This window comes from Vigna radiata, chromosome 5 (genome assembly GCF_000741045.1).
Source record: "Vigna radiata var. radiata cultivar VC1973A chromosome 5, Vradiata_ver6, whole genome shotgun sequence".
In the NCBI taxonomy this organism is placed as follows: Eukaryota; Viridiplantae; Streptophyta; class Magnoliopsida; order Fabales; family Fabaceae; genus Vigna; species Vigna radiata.
In genome coordinates this window covers 22,301,615-22,322,671 of record NC_028355.1, presented here as the reverse complement: position 1 = coordinate 22,322,671, position 21,057 = coordinate 22,301,615, and the positions used below count along the sequence as shown (strand labels likewise).

The 21,057-nt window shown below is 34.0% G+C and overlaps 4 protein-coding genes across 5 annotated transcripts; 2 read left to right on the top strand and 2 right to left on the bottom strand.

Moving 5' to 3' along the window:
* Positions 1 to 1,115: 1,115 nt before the first annotated feature.
* On the top strand, positions 1,116 to 10,015 carry LOC106762043. Its single transcript, XM_014645725.2, has 9 exons — positions 1,116 to 1,414; positions 2,611 to 2,699; positions 2,848 to 3,753; positions 3,837 to 3,966; positions 4,590 to 5,375; positions 5,519 to 8,255; positions 8,722 to 8,915; positions 9,079 to 9,138; positions 9,363 to 10,015. The coding sequence occupies exons 1-9, from the start codon at positions 1,345 to 1,347 to the stop codon at positions 9,713 to 9,715; spliced, it is 5,325 nt and encodes a 1,774-aa protein (XP_014501211.1). The 5' UTR covers positions 1,116 to 1,344; the 3' UTR covers positions 9,716 to 10,015.
* A 665-nt stretch (positions 10,016 to 10,680) lies between these two features.
* Positions 10,681 to 11,989, bottom strand: LOC106761649. Of its 2 annotated transcripts, none has more exons than XM_014645216.2 (3): positions 11,737 to 11,989; positions 11,295 to 11,507; positions 10,681 to 10,856 (listed from the first exon to the last, which is right to left on the bottom strand). In XM_014645216.2, the coding sequence occupies exons 1-3, from the start codon at positions 11,926 to 11,928 to the stop codon at positions 10,848 to 10,850; spliced, it is 414 nt and encodes a 137-aa protein (XP_014500702.1). In that variant the 5' UTR covers positions 11,929 to 11,989; the 3' UTR covers positions 10,681 to 10,847. The 2 variants fall into 2 exon arrangements, with proteins under 2 accessions (XP_014500702.1, XP_014500701.1); XM_014645215.2 differs by having other exon boundaries at positions 10,681 to 10,834; positions 11,737 to 11,982.
* Positions 11,990 to 12,906: 917 nt separating this feature from the next.
* On the bottom strand, positions 12,907 to 14,898 carry LOC106760474. The gene is made up of 3 exons (XM_014643904.2): positions 14,415 to 14,898; positions 13,783 to 14,127; positions 12,907 to 13,669 (listed from the first exon to the last, which is right to left on the bottom strand). The coding sequence occupies exons 1-3, from the start codon at positions 14,682 to 14,684 to the stop codon at positions 13,163 to 13,165; spliced, it is 1,122 nt and encodes a 373-aa protein (XP_014499390.1). The 5' UTR covers positions 14,685 to 14,898; the 3' UTR covers positions 12,907 to 13,162.
* Positions 14,899 to 19,790: 4,892 nt separating this feature from the next.
* On the top strand, positions 19,791 to 21,057 carry LOC106760473 (transcription repressor OFP7-like). Its single transcript, XM_014643903.2, has one exon. It carries the CDS (start codon positions 20,177 to 20,179, stop codon positions 20,960 to 20,962), a length of 786 nt encoding a protein of 261 aa, XP_014499389.1. The 5' UTR covers positions 19,791 to 20,176; the 3' UTR covers positions 20,963 to 21,057.

The window sequence follows — 21,057 nt, the reverse complement described above, 5'->3', positions numbered from 1 at the left end:
GAGGAGAAATGAGAAAAAAAAGGGTGGAGAACTCTTTGTAGAAAATCACTTACATACGGTACAACTAGTTTTGTTTTCAAGTTGTTTTTTCATTCTAACTCTCACAAGACAATTTATTGCAATTATACTTTCAGAATGCTGTGACATCCATAGAACATTTGAAGCTAACGAATTACTTGAGAATCTATAATAAAACATAGGGCAATGAGACGTAAAAATAGTTTTTTTTTATGATATTTTGATACAGAAAATGTAAACTTTTTCTTATTAAATTTAGAGTATGTTAATATAATCCAATCTTTTAGAATATTTTTCTACATAACTGCAAAAGCTGAGTCAAAAAATATTTATATACTAGTTCTTAAATTTTTTAATGAGTTTTTAATTTTAGTATTCAGATAATTTTTGGTAGTATTTTAATTTTATAAATAGGGTTATCATTATTCGGCCTTCACTCATTTTGGTGGATTGTATTCTTATTTTCCTTTTTTGAAAACATAACTTTGGATTGACTTATTATCATTTGTTTTTGTAGTCTCTTCTCGTGTGAAGCTTGTCCTCTTTATTTTCCAATTTATTGTTATTAAATACTTTTATGCAATTTAAATTATTGAACTATATATAAATTAACATTTTCTTTATTCATTTAAATATACGTTATTTAACGACAATATACAATATCTTATATATTTTATCAGTTATAATCAATGTATATTATAAATTGGGACTGAAATTGTCAACAAAAATAAGTATAAGATATAAGTTGAAGCCATAAATTAAACTGTCTCACGATTTCTATAATATTGCAAGTGGATCTACTCACAAAATTTAAGGTGTCATATTTCAACTTGAACTAAATAATAAAAGGATTAGGCAGAAATTATGAAATATATGCCTATAAATAAATTGTTTAAAAAACATATAAATTATCATGAACGAAAACTATGAGAAAAATAACAGAAACCAAAGGAATAGACTTCAGTGAAGGACATTTCGGTCACTTAGGCGACACGTAAAGTGGAAAATATACAACGCGAGCACACATATTTGCTGTTCATATGTCAGCGTGAATTACACGTGCTGCAATGATTTCTACGTGATTTTCACGCGCTTCTTTATCTGCGTATAGATTTATTTCCCATCATCAACTGAATCCGGCAAAGGATATCTTTGCTAACGTGATCCAGGGGGTGATAGCGTCCTAACGTGCACCCTAGCATTTATCATCTTTGTGGCTTAACCTATATTCTTCTCTTTCGCCCCTGGTTCCGGTTCCCTGACCCACCTTTGCACACCGTTGGTTCAATTGCAATCGTCAGAGACTCTTTCCCTAGCTGATCATCCATGGCTGACCGCATCTCTGCCACTCGCCTCCACCATATCTCTGCTGGACCTCCTTTTCAGATCTCCAAAGGTCCTTTCTTTCACCTCTAATTTCCGATTCTGTTAAACCCTAGAGACGTTCCCACACTTTCACTATTGTTATTAGATTACGCCTACCATTTTTGTTTCTCCGTTTTAGTTTTAGGGTTTTGCTTTGTGGCTCGAGTGGTTTCCTCTTCCTAGCTCGTTTGATCAAATTTTTACTCATTCATTTTTAGTTCGGGGATGACATTGATGAATTGCTCTGCATTTTTCTTATTTTCTTGTTCCTTCTGTCATTCCCTTGTTTTAAGTTTCAAAACAGTGAAAGAAACGGACCTAATTATCGTCTGTGGTTTTTGTTGTTTCGTTGTTCAGATTTTTCTGTGAACTCGAGGATTGGAGGTTTAAATTTTCGAATGACATCGTGCATTTAGAAATATTTTTCTTTTTCATCCAGGGAAACTTTGGTTTGATGACTTTTTAAATTCGAAAATAATATATATTTTTTACTTTATCTGTAAGTAATTTTTACCAAGATAGATAATGTTACGATTTGTATGTTTGTTTGACATCTTGTTAACGCAAGTATCACCATATTTTTTCTGGGTAGTCACAGAAGCTGCTAATTGTAGCTTCTGCTTGAACTTGGTCCAAGCCTTCCTGGATTATTATGGCGCTGTCTGGTGATTTTATTAGATTTTATATACTGTGAGGTATAGAGTTTGTCCACTCCATGGGAGTTGATAATAAGTACCGTGAGCTACCATCTATGTATAAATTCTGACCGAATTTAGTTTCATTTTTTTTGTTTGTAAATTTGTTTATCTTTGTCCCACTGCCCCCTCCCCATTCTTCGTTTTCAATTTATTTTTTAGACTGACATTTTCGACAAGCAACAACTATTAGTGTAGTCAGCATAATCAAATATGTGATCAATTTGTCCTTTCAATCAGAATTGTATATGACAAACTTAGAAAGGACCGATTGCTTTTCATATATTCAATATTTTCGTATAATATTTATTCTATCAGTTTCTTCTTGCGCTAAATCATTAATGCATGTATATTATTTTTTTTGTCAAACTTCTCTTGCATGTCTTCATTTTTTCTTGGTCTGTCTGTGCGTGCTTTCTATCTATTTAATTATCAACTGAAAAGAACATGATAAAAAACATGTAATTGGTTGCCAATTTCTGAAAGTGTTAAAGTTTTCAATTCTTTTTTAGTAAACATCTTCCTTTTGCAGATTTCCATGGCCCTGACAATCCCATTCCACTTTCACCGCAATGGCTTCTGCCAAAGCCTGTGGAGAGTAAACCTGCAATAGAAACTGTGGTGTGTAATGATTACTGCTGTTTTTTTTGTCTGTTTGCACTTCTGTAAACTGTTTATTTGCAAGTCAGATTTCCATGAACATTTCAATCCATAAGTAGTTTATAATTGTTTTGAAGTCCGCTTCTCTTCACTGTTACACATTACTCAGGAAAACCATGTGTTTTCAACTCCACCAAATGGCAAACGCTCAGAGATGGCTAAGACATTTGGAAATGGAGAGGACGTGAATGACGGCCTTAAGCGAAAGGATGTCTTCCGGCCATCCATGCTTGACTCTGAAAGTGGACACCATGATCGTTGGCGTGATGAAGAGAGAGATACTAAGTTTTCTTCCTCTTTACACAAGGATCGGTGGAGGAATGGAAACAAAGATGTAATTGACACTAGGAGAATGGATAGGTGGACTGAAAATCCATCAACAAGGCACTTTGGCGAAGCACATCGTGGCACATCTGATAGATGGAATGATTCGGGCAATAAAGATACAAACTTTGAACAGCGGCCCTGGAGTAAGTGGAACACACGCTGGGGACCTAATGATAAGGAGTCTGAAGATCTTCGTGAAAAATGGAGTGACCCTGGTAAAGATGGTGATCTTCATCTTGGCAAAAGTTTGTCTAACATTTCTTATCTTGTTAAGGATGAAAAGGAAGGGGATCCTTATCGGCCATGGAGACCCAACGCCTCACAAAGCCATGACCACCAAAATGTGATTCCAAACAAACAAGTGTCTGCTTTGTCATATGGGTGGGGCCGTGGGGAGGATACACCTCCAGTTGTGGCATTTGGGCGGGCCCGGTTTGGCTCTGGTGGTAATTCAATTAACAGCACATATATGCATTCTCAATACCCTGAAACTTTATTGGATAAAGTTGAAAGTGAACATGGAGAAGCTCATTGCTTTAGATATAATAGGACAAATTTGCTTGATGTGTACAGAGTTGCTGATATGCATACACATAGAAAACTAGTGGAATTTGTGCAGATACCTACTATTACACAGGATGAACCATTGAAGCCTCTAGGTTTTTGTGCTCCAAATTCCGAGGAACTGGTAATTGCTGTCACTGTATATATTTGTTCTGGATGTCACTATTATCGGTGGTGGTTTATTAGATTGCTTTTCTGTTTGAACAGTCTGTGTTAAAGGATATTGAAAAGGGGGAAATAATCAGTAGCAGTGCTCCTCAGGTGCAAAATGATGGACGGAACACAACAGAATTTATACATTCAAGACGCATAAAGCTTGTAAATTCTCCTTTACAAGGTATATTAAGGATATAAGCTTACAATAGTGTCAAAGGGCGTCAGCTTCTTTAGAATCTGGTTGTTTTGGCAGGGAGTTTCTGACCATTTGAAAGTGGTCCCTTGAATTTCTCAAAAGGCTTCTCAAATTAAAAGCACCAGCACAGTTTTAGTTGTCTAATAACAATGAAAACAGTGAGGATCTTAAGACATCATCAAAGTGGCTGGGAAATGTAGATTATTAGTGTAAAACTAAATGAAACCTTGGGAATTTTGTATTTTTATTGCCAAAATACACCAATCATTTTGTATTTCATATCTGGATTTTGAAGGTGATCTTTATATTGTCTTTAATTGTAGTGTAAATTTTTGTGGAGTTCGTAAAACTTTGTTTCTAATATAAAAATTAATGGGTTTTGTATGTTTCCATGGTTGGACTATCCTTTTATAAGTGTTAATGCTTGCCCTGTACTTGCTTCCAATCATTGCATATTGACTATCTACACCTCTTTTTTTATTTCAGCTTTCATGTGTAACCAGACTAATTTTCTCCCAATTTATATGCACTATACTTTGCTACATTAAACAGCTAGGAAGAATGGGTTTTTCTTTGTCTCAAGGAGCTCTTATGCTTTATCTTTTCAGATAGAGTCGAAGATAACGGTTCTTACAGAATAGTGGATGAGGTTCCTAGTAATAGAGAATCAACCTTTGAAGAAATTAATTCTGTTCATCCTGGTGCTACATGGCGTGGGACCCCACTAGGTGAACATGCTGGCACAGTTGTGCATGAAAGCAGAGATGTGTCCAGTGATATTATATCAAGAAACCCAGATATGAGCTGGTCACACCAACCAAAAGATACTCAGGCTCAGTGGGAGCATAATTTGGATTATTTATCTGAAACTAGAGATGTGGCTAAGTGGCAATCTAGTGGATATCCCATTAAAAGGCAGCTATCTGGCATTTTGGATGGTGAATTCGAATCCAGGAGAGGTCAACAAACTTGTCCAGAGGATTTATCACTTTTTTATAAAGATCCTCAGGGTCACATTCAGGGCCCGTTTAAAGGAATTGATATTATTGGTTGGTTTGAGGCTGGTTACTTTGGTATAGATTTACCTGTTCGTCTGGAAAATGCAGCATGTCACTCACCATGGTTGCAACTTGGTGATGCCATGCCCCACTTACGAGCTAAGGCACGGCCACCACCTGGATTTTCTGCAGCAAAACACGACTCTACAGAGGCATTTTGTTGGCAAAATTCCAGTATCGCTGGGAACATGCATACTGGTTTAAATGAGGCTGAGAGGCTGAGAAATGATCCTATGCATAGGAATTCTGCCACTGAAGCTGAAAATAGGTATCTGGAGTCACTAATGTCCGGTAGCAAAAGCAGTTCCCCACTTGATAGTCTCACATTATCAGAAGGTTAACAATGTTATTTTTTGCTTTTGTATTCTGGTTTCTGAATATTAATACACTAGCATGCATTATCATTCCTCTTCATAGTATCTTTACGTAGTGTATCATGCTTTGAGATAGTTTGGTCTAATCATGAGATGTATTTTTAGGTTTACAGGGGTTTCACTGTAATAATTCTGGCAATTTAGGCCCATCAGGAGTAGATGGTGGAAACAACCTTTACATGCTGGCCAAGAAGATGGCTCTTGAACAGCTAAGTTCCTTGCCAACTCATCCTTATCCATACTGGCCAAGGAGGGATGCAGCACCCCTTCCGCCAAAATCAGACATTTTTCCAAATACACCACCACATTCAAATATCTCGTCTTCATTGAGTGACAATCCTCGTCAGCTTCAGCCCCAAAATTCTGATTTAAACTCAGTAACCCAAGGAATATCTGACAGGACGACCACAGGCTTAAGTAGCAGTATTGCTGGATGGCCTAATTTTCCTTTGCAAGGTGGATTGGATCCCCTTCAGAATAACATTGACTTTCATCATGATCAAAATTATGTTCAAATGCCATTTGGAATTCAACAAAGGTTACAAACACCAAACCGGTTGCCCTCAGACAACATAATTGCTCAAACTTCAGATATTCCATCAAGTATTTTGACAGCAGAGAAGTTGCTTTCTTCTGGCTTATCCCAAGATCCCCAAATGTTGAATATGTTGCAGCAGCAACACTTTCTGCAGTTGCATTCTCAGGCAGCGGCTTCTTCACAACAGATACCTTTCTTGGACAAACTTCTATTGCTGAAGCAGAAACAGCAACAGGAGGAGCAACTGCTGTTATTGCGCCAACAACAACTGCTATCTCAAGTGCTGCAGGAGCATAAGTCTCACCAGCGCCTAGGTGATTTATCTTTCCAGCAGTTGCCTGGAGGTGGAGTACCACTGGGGAATTTGCATGTGAATCTTTCTCAAAATCAACCACCAAAAGAGATTTTTTCCACAAGTTCTCAAACATCAATCCCCAGTGTGAATGGTGGGCTTACTAATAATTCTTTGAATTTACCTCTGCAAGCAAGTCGGGACACTAGCTATAATATAAGTAGTGAATCTTCTGTCCATATACCCGACCATTTATTTGAGAATATTAGTCATAAAAAAAGCTGGAGTGCTACACTTCCTAAGCAAATTAATGACAAGCACCAGAGTGTAGCATTGCCTGCATCAGCTTCTTTTGAAGACTCCGTGTTGAGTGTGCATAACATAGCTAAAGAGGAACCCAACATTGCCCAGATACCTCTTTCTTTTTCTGACAATTCTACTAAAATCATGGAGCAAATTCCATACAATACTTGTCCTGTCGGTGATTTTCAGGTGAGTGCAACTTCTGTGTTGGATGAGAGTTCTCAATCAGTACAGTTTGTTGCACCTTTTGTTCCTGTGTCTTCAGCTGGATCTTGTGGTACCGATTTACCAGTATCAAGTCAAGTGAGTATAGATATGGAGATTAAATCAGGCAGTCTTGAAGAGCAGCAGGTTGGGAGAGAAAGCTCAAATACCGAAACCTCTGTGGTGGATGCAAGTGGTGCTGAAGCACGGGAACCCAAAAAGGCTACTGAGAAGAAATCTAAGAAGCAAAAATCTTCAAAATCTCAGTCTTCTGATCAGGTAAAGGGCTTGCCAAAAAATGTGACTTTGCAGCAGTCAAAGAAATCAGAATCTGAGAAACCAAATTATGGTGAAAAAAAATTGGGAGAAACCAACAAGGGTGAACCAGCTCATGAGACATGTCTACAACAAACAAGGGGTAAGGGTAAACAATCTGCAACTGCTACTTCAGAAACAGATAATCATCAAGAACTTAATGGTCTCCCTACTAATATTCCAGGAAGCAACTCTGAAACATTTATTGAGGATGAGTTGAAAGCAGTCGGTTCTGTTTCCACCAAGACTAGTGAATTACCTTCAGGGAGAGCTTGGAAACCTGCTCCTGGTTTCAAGGCAAAATCTCTCTTAGAAATTCAACTGGAAGAACAAAAAAGGGCACAGATAGAAATGCTTGTGTCTGAGGTTGCTACTCCTGTCAATGCCATGAGTTCAACAACTCTTTGGGTGGGAGTTATGGCCAATCCAGACTCTTCGAAGGTGTCTAGTGATAATCACAGAGAAGCAGATGATACTGAATATCTGGCTAAATCTGAAAAATCTCAAGATAGTAAAACCAAGAAAAGCCCATTACATGATCTATTGGCAGAAGATGTATCAAAATATAGTGAAAGAGATGGCAGGGTTCCAGACAGCTTGATCCCCTCACAAACTGTTCATTCTCATTCAGAACCAATAGATGAAGGAGACTTCATTGAAGCTAAAGACACCAAAAGAAACCGGAAAAAATCTGCAAAGTTGAAGGGTTCAGGGTCTAGGGTTTCAATTCCTGTTGCTTCTAGTGAAAGGCCCATAAGTTCGAGTCACAATGAAAAGGTAAGGAGCTCCCATTCTGTTCAACTGGAGAAAGAACAACTTCCTTCTATCCCTTCAGGACCCTCTCTGGGAGATTTTGTTCTTTGGAAAGGGGAGCTGACAAGTCCATCTCCTCCTCCAGCCTGGACTACTGATTCTGGTAGGATACCTAAACCAACATCATTAAGGGACATTCAAAAGGAGCAAGAGAAGAAATCTGCTGCAGTTCTCCCAAACCAACTTCCTACACCTCAGAGATCACAGCCTGCCCAAGTTGCTCGGAGCAGCAGTTCTATATGGCCAATTTCAACTTCATCTCCACCAAAAACTGCACCTTCTACCCAGATAAACTCCCAAATTTCTGTGTCGAAATATAGAGGGGATGATGAATTGTTTTGGGGTCCAGTTGAGCAATCTAAGCAAGAAAATAAGCAGTATGACCTCTGTCTCTTCATTGTGCATATCACTTCTACGCATTAATGTTACTTCATTAATGTTACTTTCTACAGTAATACTTCTTACTAACGTTGTTAGTTTTGGTATCTGTTCAATATACATTGTTCTACGTCACAATCAGGTAGTGAAGTGCAGGTGGGGTGTGAGAAAGGCAAAACATTTTAACTGAACAATGAATTTTCAGTTTTTAGCATTAAATTAACACTTAGTGGCCTCAGGGCGTTAAATAGTAGTAGAAATTAAAAACCAGAATATAAGAAACATGGTAATGAGTCATAATTGAGGCTGATTTAAGATTTGGGAAACACGACCTCACATTATCTTTATATTAGAGCAGCTGTTGCATTTAGGAATAATTTTATGCAGCTTTAGGTGGCCGTCTTATTGTTTCCTTTATAATCTTATCTTGATGGATAAGTTGATTTTTATATTCTTTGTAAGCAGATCAGGCTTCTCTCAGCTTGCTAGCCAGGGTAGCCGGGGTTCTAAAAATATCCCCATGAAAGGTAATTCACCTGGATTATCAAGTCGACAAAAGTCTGGGAGTGGCAAACCAGCTGAGCGATCTCTTTCATCCTCACCTGCCTCTTCTCAATCACTGCTAAAACTGAAAAAGGATGCTATGACTAAGAATTCCGGTAATGACATATGCTTATTCTTTACTTCAACATTTTCAAGTCCAATTTTCACCTGCTTGGCAATTCTGTCCGATTTAGCCTCAATATATTTAGCTCTGCTCCTTCTGACTGGTCTATTGATGGTAGTTTAAATACAATGAGTTACTTCTTCCCTTTTTCTCAGAAGCTACGGACTTCAGAGTTTGGTGTGAGAATGAATGTGTCAGGCTTATTGGGACAAAAGGTATTTACATCTACGGTTTCAAATTTGTTTTCCATGCTATGTTTTGATTGATTAATTGTGATTTAGTATATTGATTTAAGACTGCTAAAGAAAAGTCTATTTCACCAAATGGTTATTGTCCCCAAACAACAGTTCAATGTCTGTCTGAATGTAATCAGGCATTGAGTGGTTATATTACCTTGAATTTCTATTTAATGTCATTTTGACTATATTTTGGGTGGCAGATACAAGTTTCCTTCAGTTTTGCTTGAAGCAGTCCAGATCTGAAGCAGAGATTATTCTCACGGAAAACCTGGGATCATATGACCCTGATCATGAATTCATTGATAAATTCCTCAATTACATGGACTTGCTACCATCAGATGTTTTGGAAATAGCATTTCAAACTCGGAATGATCAGAAAGTTGATGGATCTGAAAACACAGTTGTACAAGATATGGGTTACGTTGACGGATCCTTCTCAAAAGGTGGAAAGAAGAAAGGTAAGAAAGGAAAAATGGTCAGCTCTTCAGTTTTGGGATTCAATGTCGTGAGTAACCGGATAATGATGGGTGAGATTCAGGCGGTAGATGACTAATATTAACACAGACAGGTTATTGCGGAACGTGTATATATGTTTTCGCCGTACTTTATATTTTGTAAATGATTTTTTTTACACTAACAGTAGCAGCATCAATTGGATCTGCTCAAGCAATTTTGTCGTCTTAATGTAGAAAATTTTGACGTTTGAAAGATCCTGCTGACAAACATTCTTGGTAGCCGTAACTCGATACAAGCTAATTTATTCAAGGGCAGAACAAGCAAGTGCCTTATGCTCTGTTTCTATTTCTTGATTATATTTTTAGGGCTTAATAAAATATTTTCTTTTAGTTATTCAGTTTGATTTAAATATTTATGATTAAATATTTTAAAAAAGTACTTTGATCAGTTTAAAATTAATTGTCTGTGATTTTAATTTCAGTAATTATGAGGTTGAGAATTCAGCACGCGTGTACAGAGTGATGGTTGGAATCACAATTGCTCAAACTTACAATGATTGATTGTAGTTTGTTCTAGTATAAAGTTATTTCAATCAAGTTTGATCGTCAATAGCGCGTATAGAGAATTTTTCCGAGAGGAGTTTTTATATGATTGCTAGAGACAAAATGGTTTTGCCTGGGGGTTGTGTAATTTGTAAAAGTTGTTGAAAAATAAAACTAAAAAAGTGCGGGAAATAACAAATTTTTCGAAACAAATATAAATAAGAAAACATAAAAACTCAATTAAGACAGAGTAGCAAGATGCAATGTTACTATTCTCCTTATTGATTATTTATTAGCAGTTTTTTCATTAATCGAAAATCTTCTGCAAATATCTTTTTATTCTTCTTGTCCAGATTGTCATTATAATGGGCATCTTTATAGCATGTTCATTGGTTATGTCCATATTTTCAATTAAAATTTTGTTCTTCAATGTTAGAACTAAAAAATGAATATTTTTTCATACAATATCTTCTGGTAATATACTTGACAGTGTCTAGCTTGGTAAGAATTGCAAAGAGTATTTGCTGAAACCTTGAAGATATTTATTATTGATTTGGGAAAAGTACAGTGGTCGTATGCTGCTCCTATGCTTCTCAAGCCCCAAAGTATTGCTACAACTAAAACCATGGATTCTAGTTATTCGTCACATTCCTACTCTCTGTTCCCTTCATGCTCTGCACATGCCAATCACCAAAACTAAAAACATGCATTTTTATCTCAATAATTCACCCACTTGCATTTTATTAAACTGGAAAAAAGTCAAAAGACTGGTTTAAACCTAAAAAACTAGCTTGTAATATAAAACGCAGTATACTATTATTGTGTTAAATTTTTAGTTAACGTGAGACTCTAATTTCTTTCAATACAACCTTTACATCTAGTAGTGCTGTTAAGCTTCTTGAGTGACTATTTTTATAAATTTAAGATAGCTTCCAATACAAATCACAGGAGGAAAATAATAATAGAATAAAGAGACAAAAAGAACTAACTTCTTCAAATTAGTTAATCAATGAGCTAATTGGCTTGTTTAAACATGCTTATTGTCTTTTAAGTATCAATTTATCTGCACATATTAATTCTTAATAAACTCAGAAGAAAAGAAAAAGATTATCGTAAGTGTTAGTTTGTGCTGACCGGGTGCGATTGAAGAGGAAGAGATCGCAGAAGAGACATCTTAGCAATTTCTGAAACGGCACCGTCTCGAACTTCACGAACATCACTCACCAATTCCTCGTAAGCTGCTTCGAAGGCTTCCCACCAAAACTTGGGTAATCCAACGTAGTTCGTCCGAGTGCGACTGTACACATCCCACATCTGTCTCACAACCTTCTCTCTCTCCTCCACCTCCTATTTTTCAACCAAACCAAACCATAAACACAAACAAATTATACTTCTTCAAAACCTTTGCATCTTAGCATCTCAACTAATTTTCATTTTTCGATTAAACACCGAAAATTACGCCATGTACAAAAATTAGCAAGGACTGTGACAAAATTGGTGAAAATTAGTCCAGCACAAGAAAAAACAGTTTTGCAGTTACAGAAACGAAAGGAATTGTGTTTTTCTGTGTACGTACGAGCACATCGAGATCCTGAAAAATGGTAGAATCGAAATCATCGTTGTTGGTCGTGGACCATTTGAGCGTGACGGAGCCAGCGAACATGGTCCATAGAGCAACGAGGATAACCACTGCTAAGACCCAAAATAAGAAGTGCCTCTTACGGTCGGCGTTTCCAGAATCAGCATCACGGATCCCTCTCTTTGTCATGTTTTTTTGTTTTGGTTAAGTTGTGATGGGTAGATACTACTTCACTTTATATTTGTGTCAGAATTTAAGTGCTTTTGCCACCAAAAAAGAAGTGGGCAATGGTGGGTAAGGTGTTATAATATTAGTAATAATTTATATCAAAGGGCTTTTAACTATTTTGTGTGTGTATTTTTGTTTCAAAAATGAAATTTAATCACCAAGAAATAATTTATTTATATATACCTATTAATAATATAAATATTAAATTTTTAACTCGATTAAATAAAATAATATGATTCTGTTAAAATTCACGTTAAATAAGGAGTTTCTTTCATCGTCTACCCTATACTATATTATATTATTATATTTGGTAGAAGGAAGGTATAATTCCATTACATAAGGTATTGTTCATTCATCATGTCGTATTCGCCAATTGGTGCTTTAGTTTATTCACACATTTTGACTTATATAAGAAAGTCAGTTTTCTAAGACTTAACGCGTTGAATATTTTGATATTAATTTAATAATAAGGTATAGCAAATTTTTCAATTAAAGTTTAGTTATTATAAATGGTTATTGTAATTTTTACGCCAAAAACCACCATTTCATCAAAACTTTGCGTCTCAAGAATATTTTCTCCCTCGCCATTAAAAATCACTGCAAATTCATCCCCGAAACAAACAGCAGAAGAATACAAAGGTTTTCAGGAAACATTAACTGAACCGCAGGCATTATATATACAATTAAGAAGTTGACTTAAACCTACGCGGTATGAATTTGGTATTATATTAAAAAGTAAATTTAGGTTTAATTTAATTTTATAAATTAATTTAAAAAATAAGATTTATATTTATTTATATACTATAAACTGATTAACGTGGACTTTCTAACTTATAGTATAATCTAAAGATGCAAAATTGTCCTCAATATGTCAAATGTCAACGTTCCAAGGTTTGGTTCCACGAAATGGTAGCTGGTTGTACATTAAGAGATGGAAAAGCAACGAAACTCCAAAACAATGAGTCATATTAATTATAGACAAAATGCCTCAGAAAACATGATAAGCAACACACGTGAAGATCCAAATTCCATTTCTAAACAAAAAACTTTGAATCCAAAACATATTCCAAATGAATTGCATTTATCAGTCAAAAAAAAGATTGAATTACTTCCATTGCAGCATACCCATAGCACCATATATTTGTCTATGTTTTAGTATATACACTTCCTAGTCGAGTCGAGGGGAAGCAAAATTCTATCCCATTCCCTCTGTGCCTTCGTGCTGTTCTCTCTCTCCATCAGAGGGAGGAAGAAAGCAATTCATGGTCAACCCAACAATATTAAAGTCAACCTCTTCAATCGTCCACGTTTCCTCAATCATACGTTTGTGATTTTGGTCTGCACCGTACCTATTAAGCGTGGCAATTGTGGTCCCACCGTGCGCTATGTTAATGCCATCTATGTATCTATAATCTTCGATCAAGGACTCCACTCTAGTTTCCCAGAACACGTGCTCTTTGCCTTTCACGGGTCTCATCTTCACCAACTTGGTGTCCTCGAATTTCACCAGCAGCCCAGTCCGTTGGCTAAAGTACCCCATTATCGTGTGCATCACAATGTCAGTATTCGAAGTGCTCTGTGCCAGAAGAACTTGTGGAGCCGTTTGCAACTTCAGCATGAAACAAACCTCGTTGTTAATCATGTTCTCTCCCACACATTCTGCGTTTAGGAACAAGTTTGCCGCGCACCTTGGGTCCAGTCCCTGATAATAATAACATGTCATATATATATATATATATATATATATATATATATATATATATATATATATGCGTATGATCAAATCAAATAAATGCATAGAATGTTGCATATTACCTGAAAGATGCGGCGAAGTGGTCTTGGAGGGGCTTTGATTGCATGAAAGGGTTGAGAAGAACTGTGGTTCCAAGATACCTTACCGTCACATCCTGCACTCACCTTGTAACCGGAAACAACCAATTCCAAGCACCACATATCTGGGTTCTTCTGCCATAACACAAAACCTCCCACTTCAGGTTTCCCTCTTGCTTCAACTTCTTCATCAATCTCACCTTGACGCATTTCCGACCCACATATTCTCACTCGTCCAATTGCATACATACTTTCCAGTGAATTCAATGCTGCCACCCCTCCCGTCGCCGCCACGTACTGCTGAACTATGTACTTCGCATTCGAATCTTGCTGCATCCATCATCCATGCATGAACCCCCGTTTCATTCATTAATATATAACCAATACGCACCACAGATTAGGTTTATTTAGCTACCAAAATAATGCAGTTCTATATTAACTTTACAAATATGCGCAGTGAAACAAACTTCCAAACCGAAGAAATCATGCTTTCAAGACATTTGTAATAATGCTTATGCATATAACTAATTGAAAACAAAAAATTCTATCGTGATATGTGTTTATCGTGATCGGTGACTAGTGGCGAATTGAATAGATAATTGGTAATTAGGGCTTACGATGGAGCAATCTTTGAGGGGGCGAGTCAAAACGTGGTCCGATGAAAGCTGAACAGGGATAAGAGGGGCACCCACAATCTTAAGCAGCACGAGAAATTCATTGTTCAATGATGATTTGTCAGGAAACCGAGCATTCATGAGAGTTCGGAGATTCTGCCAGCGATTGAAGCCATTGGAGCCCATGCTCGTGAACATCTCATCGGGAATAGGCACCTCAAGCACGGTCTCCAACCCATCTTCCTTATCAAAATTAGGACACAACTTCCTCATGATTCTATTTCAAAGGAATGAATTCAAATTAACAAGGATATGCATGCATGTGCCTATCCTTAAGTTTGAGGGCTATCAAAAATAGAGGGACCCTCTCTTTCTAGGTAGAGAAGAGGGTACCCTCTATGCCTGGGAAGGCTTTGGGTTAATTTTCTGAGTCTATGTACTTGTGTCCCTACTCAGACGTGCCAAAGACAAAGATCTTCCGTTCTTTTCCTACGCCGTTCCTTGCCCGTAGGGGTAGCTACGTGCACGCCTTTAATTTTCAATCTTTTAATTTAAGTTTATTGTATTAATCACTTTATCATTTTTAAATTTAACTATACCATGAGCTCTCCTTTTTCTTCGTAAAAATGGTAGGTACCACTTAATTAATAACCATTATTATAACATAACCATGATTAACATTAATGCCAATAAATGAAAATTAAAAGTAATTATGAATAACGCTGACGCTGATGTCTTAATAATGTTTAAAAAAAGAGCATGTGACAAATAATGAATATCAATAAATAGTAACAAAATATAAATAATGACATGGGGATGAATAATATTACCGGATATTCCTTATTTGTTTTATTTTTTTCAAAAAAAAAAAGTTTTGTTATCATCCCTTGTGTTACTTATTGATATCGGTGTCTATAAATATTCTAGTTTTTCTTTTCTAAATTTTAAATAAAGTTATTTAAAATGTTCATTTTGGAATACAAATTCATATAAAAAATTAAAAGTCTATCGTGTAATATTATAACAAAAATTAGTATATTTAAAAATAAATAAATTACGTCACAAAGTATGATTTAAATAAAATCAATCAGTTTAAAATGATTTCTAGTCTATAAATTAAATTATAAATCATTTTTTATAATAAATATTTTAGTATAATTAATTTTACTTTAATCGCCTTATTCCAAAAATTATATTCAAATTCAAATAAGTTATAGGTATTCATGAGTATGGATATAGTTATATACGTATATATTCATTATAATTTTATTAATATACAGATAATTAAAACACACATATCTAGTATCAATGGATATCTATGAAATCTATTCATTTTATATTTATTACAATGTTTTATTCGCACTTTCTTTTTTTACAATCGTGGTGACTAATAATGACATTTTTATATACATATATAAACAAAACAAAACCCTCATTAATTTCCTATACAATTTCTTTATTCAGTGTCTATTATTTTATTCTCCATCCATTCTCCCCGAGAATTTCACCAATTTTTGCGTACAAAAGTTCTCTCGTGCCTTTCTATTTTCGTGTGGTTATTCAATTTAATTTAATTGTAAAATTTAATGCCGGTAAAAAAATATAAATAATAAAATGTTTAGTAATCTATCGATATAAAAAGTTAAACTTATCATTTTGAATGATTATATTCGTTATTTTATTTGTTTAAAACTAAAACAATTTCTTAACTGTACAGAAGTTTTATATTTTCTCATACGTGATTTCTCTTTTATTTTGAATTATTGTCAGTAACTAATTGATAAATTGAAAATAAAACTCCCTTGATGGTTTTAGTTAAATGTTAAACTAATAATCTTATATACTTGTTTAAAATTATTTTAATAATATTATAAGGTTAACTCGTGCTTTAGTCAAATACTAATTTCACTACATTTACTAGATTTAGACAACCAATTTATTATATTAGAAAATGTAATTATAATCAATCCATACCGATAATGCACTCATTTCATGTACTTGACTGGGGAAAAATTCCTCTTCATTTATCGGTTAACTCGCTTTTGAAGTAATAAAGTGTGTTTTCTTTTTCCGATAGTTTAACAAATAAAAAGTGGGAAGAACATGAAAAATTAAGAGAATCCCTTTCTCACAAATACTACCAATTCATCATTTAGATTTCGATATACAATGACGCCATGCTAATATAACAGTACGATGTTAATACAATGATAGCTTTCTTATCTACCTTTTATATATATACGAATCAAAATATATAATTTTTTAACTTTATTTTCCTCCTTTTCACATTTATTTTACTATTTATTAATTATATGGCTTTTCCCTCCTTTTTAGATTAACTAAGTAATAACTAAGTTAAAATGTTTCTTAATTTTGCTCTCATCTGTTCTCTTTTTTTTGTGTGATTATTTTATATAATTGATTTTAAATTAAATAATAGACTTATTTTTGTCAATACAAAATTTTATGTAAATTGTAAACATATGAAAATATTTTTTTTTTATGAAACTTGTGTTGACTATTTCTCTTACATGAAGATTTTATGAAGGTTTTTTCTTTTCCTGATTGTGAATAATTCTCTGGTGGTTGAATTATCATCGTCGCAAAAAAAATATAAAAGTATAAATTATTTAAGTTTAAATATTATTTTAATCTTATTTTTATTTAATTTTTTAATGTGGTCTTAAATTTTTTCAATTAAATTTTAATCTTCATTATTTTATTCAATTTAATATTTTTTATTAATGGCGTTTAAATAGTGAGTATAATATGAACTGTATGTGTCACTTTGTGTTTTTTTATATTTTTTTAATCAAAAAATATTATTCACGTGTTAAGTCTACCACGTAATAATAATATTATGTTAGTGTTTTATATTTAATCAATTTATATATTTATTACTTTAATTTAATGCAGTCCATTTTTTTAATTGAATAATTTCCTTCTTTAATTTGAGATCAAATTTAATTTTTAAATAAATATCATATTAATATTTCTTTTTAAATTTGCAATTTTATTAACTATTTCTAAAATTTCTTTCAAATTAAAGTTAACTATATTGTTAGAATATAATTATTATATTTATGTTTAATTTTTGCTATTGGTAAAAAAACATTGTTTGATTTTTAATACATATGTTAAAAATCAGATTAGAATATAAAAACAAGGAAGAGTTATCTTTTAATAGATTTATATTTAATTTCTACTATCTGTAAAAAACAAGGATAGTGATGATTTAAGATATAACTTGTTTAAGAAAATAGGGTTGAAATGTAAAAATAACGAAGAATTATCTTTTTAATTTTATACTAACTTTAACTCTATTTAATAATATAGTTATCGTTAGTTTAAAAGTAATTTAAAAAATATTTAATAAAAATATGGATTTTAATAAAAATATCAACGTATCATTTGTGTAAAAATTAAATTTGATCTTGGATAAGAACAAAATATAAATATAACATTTATATAAAAATTAAATTTAATCTCAAATTGAATAAAGACACAAATATTCAATTTTTAAAAAAATTAAAATTAAAATCAAATAATAAATATAGAAATTTATACGTAATATTGTTATTATCACGTCATGGACAATTTTTTTAAAAATAAAAGAAATAAAGTAACACATAACATACACTAATCATATTATGTTAAAAATTTAAATCAATACAAAAACAATCAAATTAAAAAAAATAACAAAAATTAAACTTGATTAAACCAAAAATAAATTATGACTACCTTGAAAAAACTAAATAAAAACAAAAACTAAAGTAGTAATTAAGTCGAGTGTTTAATTAGAAAGGTATAACACCATCTAAATAAAGTACTCTCAATTTTTTTTTAAAAAAAAAAAAGTTATCCTCATCTCAAATTTTAAGTACTATCAGTGAGAGTGACGTGTCTAATTATACTTCAGAGGGATAAATTTCAGAAAGTATCAACTTATCCTTCAAAATTTATCATAAAAAAATATAAATAATAGAGTTATTGAATGCACAAAATAATATGCAACTGAAGGTAAAGAATTTACCTTTATATATTTATTTCCCGTTAAAATAATTATTATCAATGATCAAGAATTTAATGTTTACTCCCTTCAATTGGGGTTTATACAGAAAAGACTGAACAAAAAATATACATATCTTTAACTATCATTTTTTTTTTTTTAAATGATAAATACTGTAATGTTGTTTTTTAGATTTTAAATCCAGCACTCAACTAGCTATATCGTTAACTGGAGATCGTTAATTATTGAAGTATTAGATTCAACCTCAACTGATAAAATATATGTAAACTTAAGTATATTGAAGATAGCAGGTACGATAATAATAAAAAATAAATAAAATAAACGGTGAGTATGTTAAGCTTACGAAAGCATATAACTCCTCTCCGGTTCTTTGATTTTATCTTTCATTAGATACGTGGAAAATACTGGATCAAACACATGGAATGATATATATTATTTATTTATATGCTATGGTCCTAAAGAAACGGCATGTCTCGAATCTTTGATTTGGTACAGAATTGCAGGGTTTTTGGTTGAAGACCCAACGCTTTCATGCAGGGAGAAATTATTGCAGAAGCATCACAGTTCATTTCATGATTTGTATGAATTGATAAAAGAAAAAAAAAAAGTGAATAAGAATTTTTCAAATACAAGATGTGGATAAGAAGATGCAGAGCAAACGCCGAAGGCTACGTCGTGGATTTTTCGTTTGTTTGGAAGTGAGTGGCATTTGGGTTTGAGAGGGATATCACCAGAAATAATTAATTTTATTTTTTCACTTGATTGTATAAAAAAATATGTTAATTTATTAAGCATTTTTATGAATAAGTTTTTGAAAATAAAATAAAAGTAAAGTAAAATATAACGCGTGTGCTGACGCAAGAGCGGTGTGGGCTGAGTCAAGTGTGGAAAGGCATGAAATTTGAATGTTGTTTGGAAGTGGTTGTCGATTTGTGGAGTTATGAAGTCTGATAGGTCGGACCCGTATAAATCTCGTTACCAATTCTCTGTTGGGAGCTATGCGATCAAAATAGATACTTCAACAAACATTTTAATATTATTTACCTGTTATGTTATAATTAGTGTATATAATAATAATAATTATTATTATTAATTATAAAATAAGTTTGATTCAATTATAAAATAATACATAAATAATATTAAAATATTTAGAAAAGTGGTCGAAATATCATTATTCTATCAAAAATTATAAGTAGGTGTGGTTTAATTTTTCAGACATTTGATAAAGATGGATCATTTTTTGCTGTTGGGGATATGCTCTGTTGAACTCGTCAATGCACTGCTGGACACACCTTGTTTTCCATCAATATTGGACAAAAACAATTCTCCACAGCTATAAGTCACATTTTGATCAATTTTCTATTAATGTTTATAATAATTTCATTCATTTACAATTTTATATTCAGTGGCTGTTCGGTTGATTACAGCAGCTACCAACACCATTCGCATAACATTTTGCATACTAAGTTTTCAATTGTCGACTATTAAGTGTTTAATATAGCATGGTGTTAATCCTTTTTTTTTTTTTTTCTGGGAAGGTGAGATTCTTGAAATTATGTGCGTGTCTTCATTACGTAACTGAACCCTAAATCACTGTCATTTTCTCCTGATTACTCTATACATCAATGCCGGCCATTCTTATTCTATTGCATTTCTCTTTATTATAAATATATTCTTAACCCTAAACTGTTTAATACCTTCCATCTTTTCTTTAGCTTCCAACTATAACCACACCATGTCCAAACGATTCAAAATCAAATTCAATGTCCCTTCCATATGTCGCTCAAAAGACCTTTCTTCTTTCCCAGGAAACCCCGTTCCTGCCATATACCGTCTCTCTCCCGTTAACCACAACGCACGTCATTCCGACCTTCCTTCTCCCCAATCGTCCAAGATAACGTCGTCCGTTTCGCAGGGGTGCAAAATGTGCCGTGACAAGGAGCCATACAAAGCGAAATCCAGAAGCCGGAAAGGCACGTCGAGCGTTCCGTCGAGGCGAAGCGATTTTCTAATCGACAACGTCGAGGAAGAGGAAAGCGAGACGCTGATTTCTTGCTTGACAAGTTTCTCCGACGAGATTTGTCACGAGGAGGCGAGGGATTTGAGAAACGGTGGGCATAGAAGGAAGACGAGCAGCGTGAAGAAGGTTCAGAGCGTGAGGTTTCGGAGCTCTTCGGAGAATCGAGGAGGAGCGGGAACGACGGAGAAGGTGAAGAAAATGTCGACGACGGTGACGCGGAGCAATGTTGAGGGGAAGGTGAGGGAGAGCTTTGCGGTGGTGAAGAAGTCGAAGGATCCTTACGAAGACTTCAAGAAATCGATGATGGAGATGATAACGGAGATGGAGATGTCTGAGGCGGAAGACCTGGAACAGCTTTTGCAGTGTTTCTTGGCTTTGAACTCGCGGAGTTACCATGCAGTCATTGTTAGAGTTTTCATGGAGATTTGGCAACAAATGTTCGTGTGGAACCCAAAGTCCGCCAAAAATCTCACGGACGTTAAAACTGAAACGGAAAAGTAAACTGTGCTTTGTTTTAGGTTACTTTATATGTGAATGAGTTAGTCTTAGGATGTTTGATTTGTTTTTGGATTGATAATTTATTCATATAAACCTTT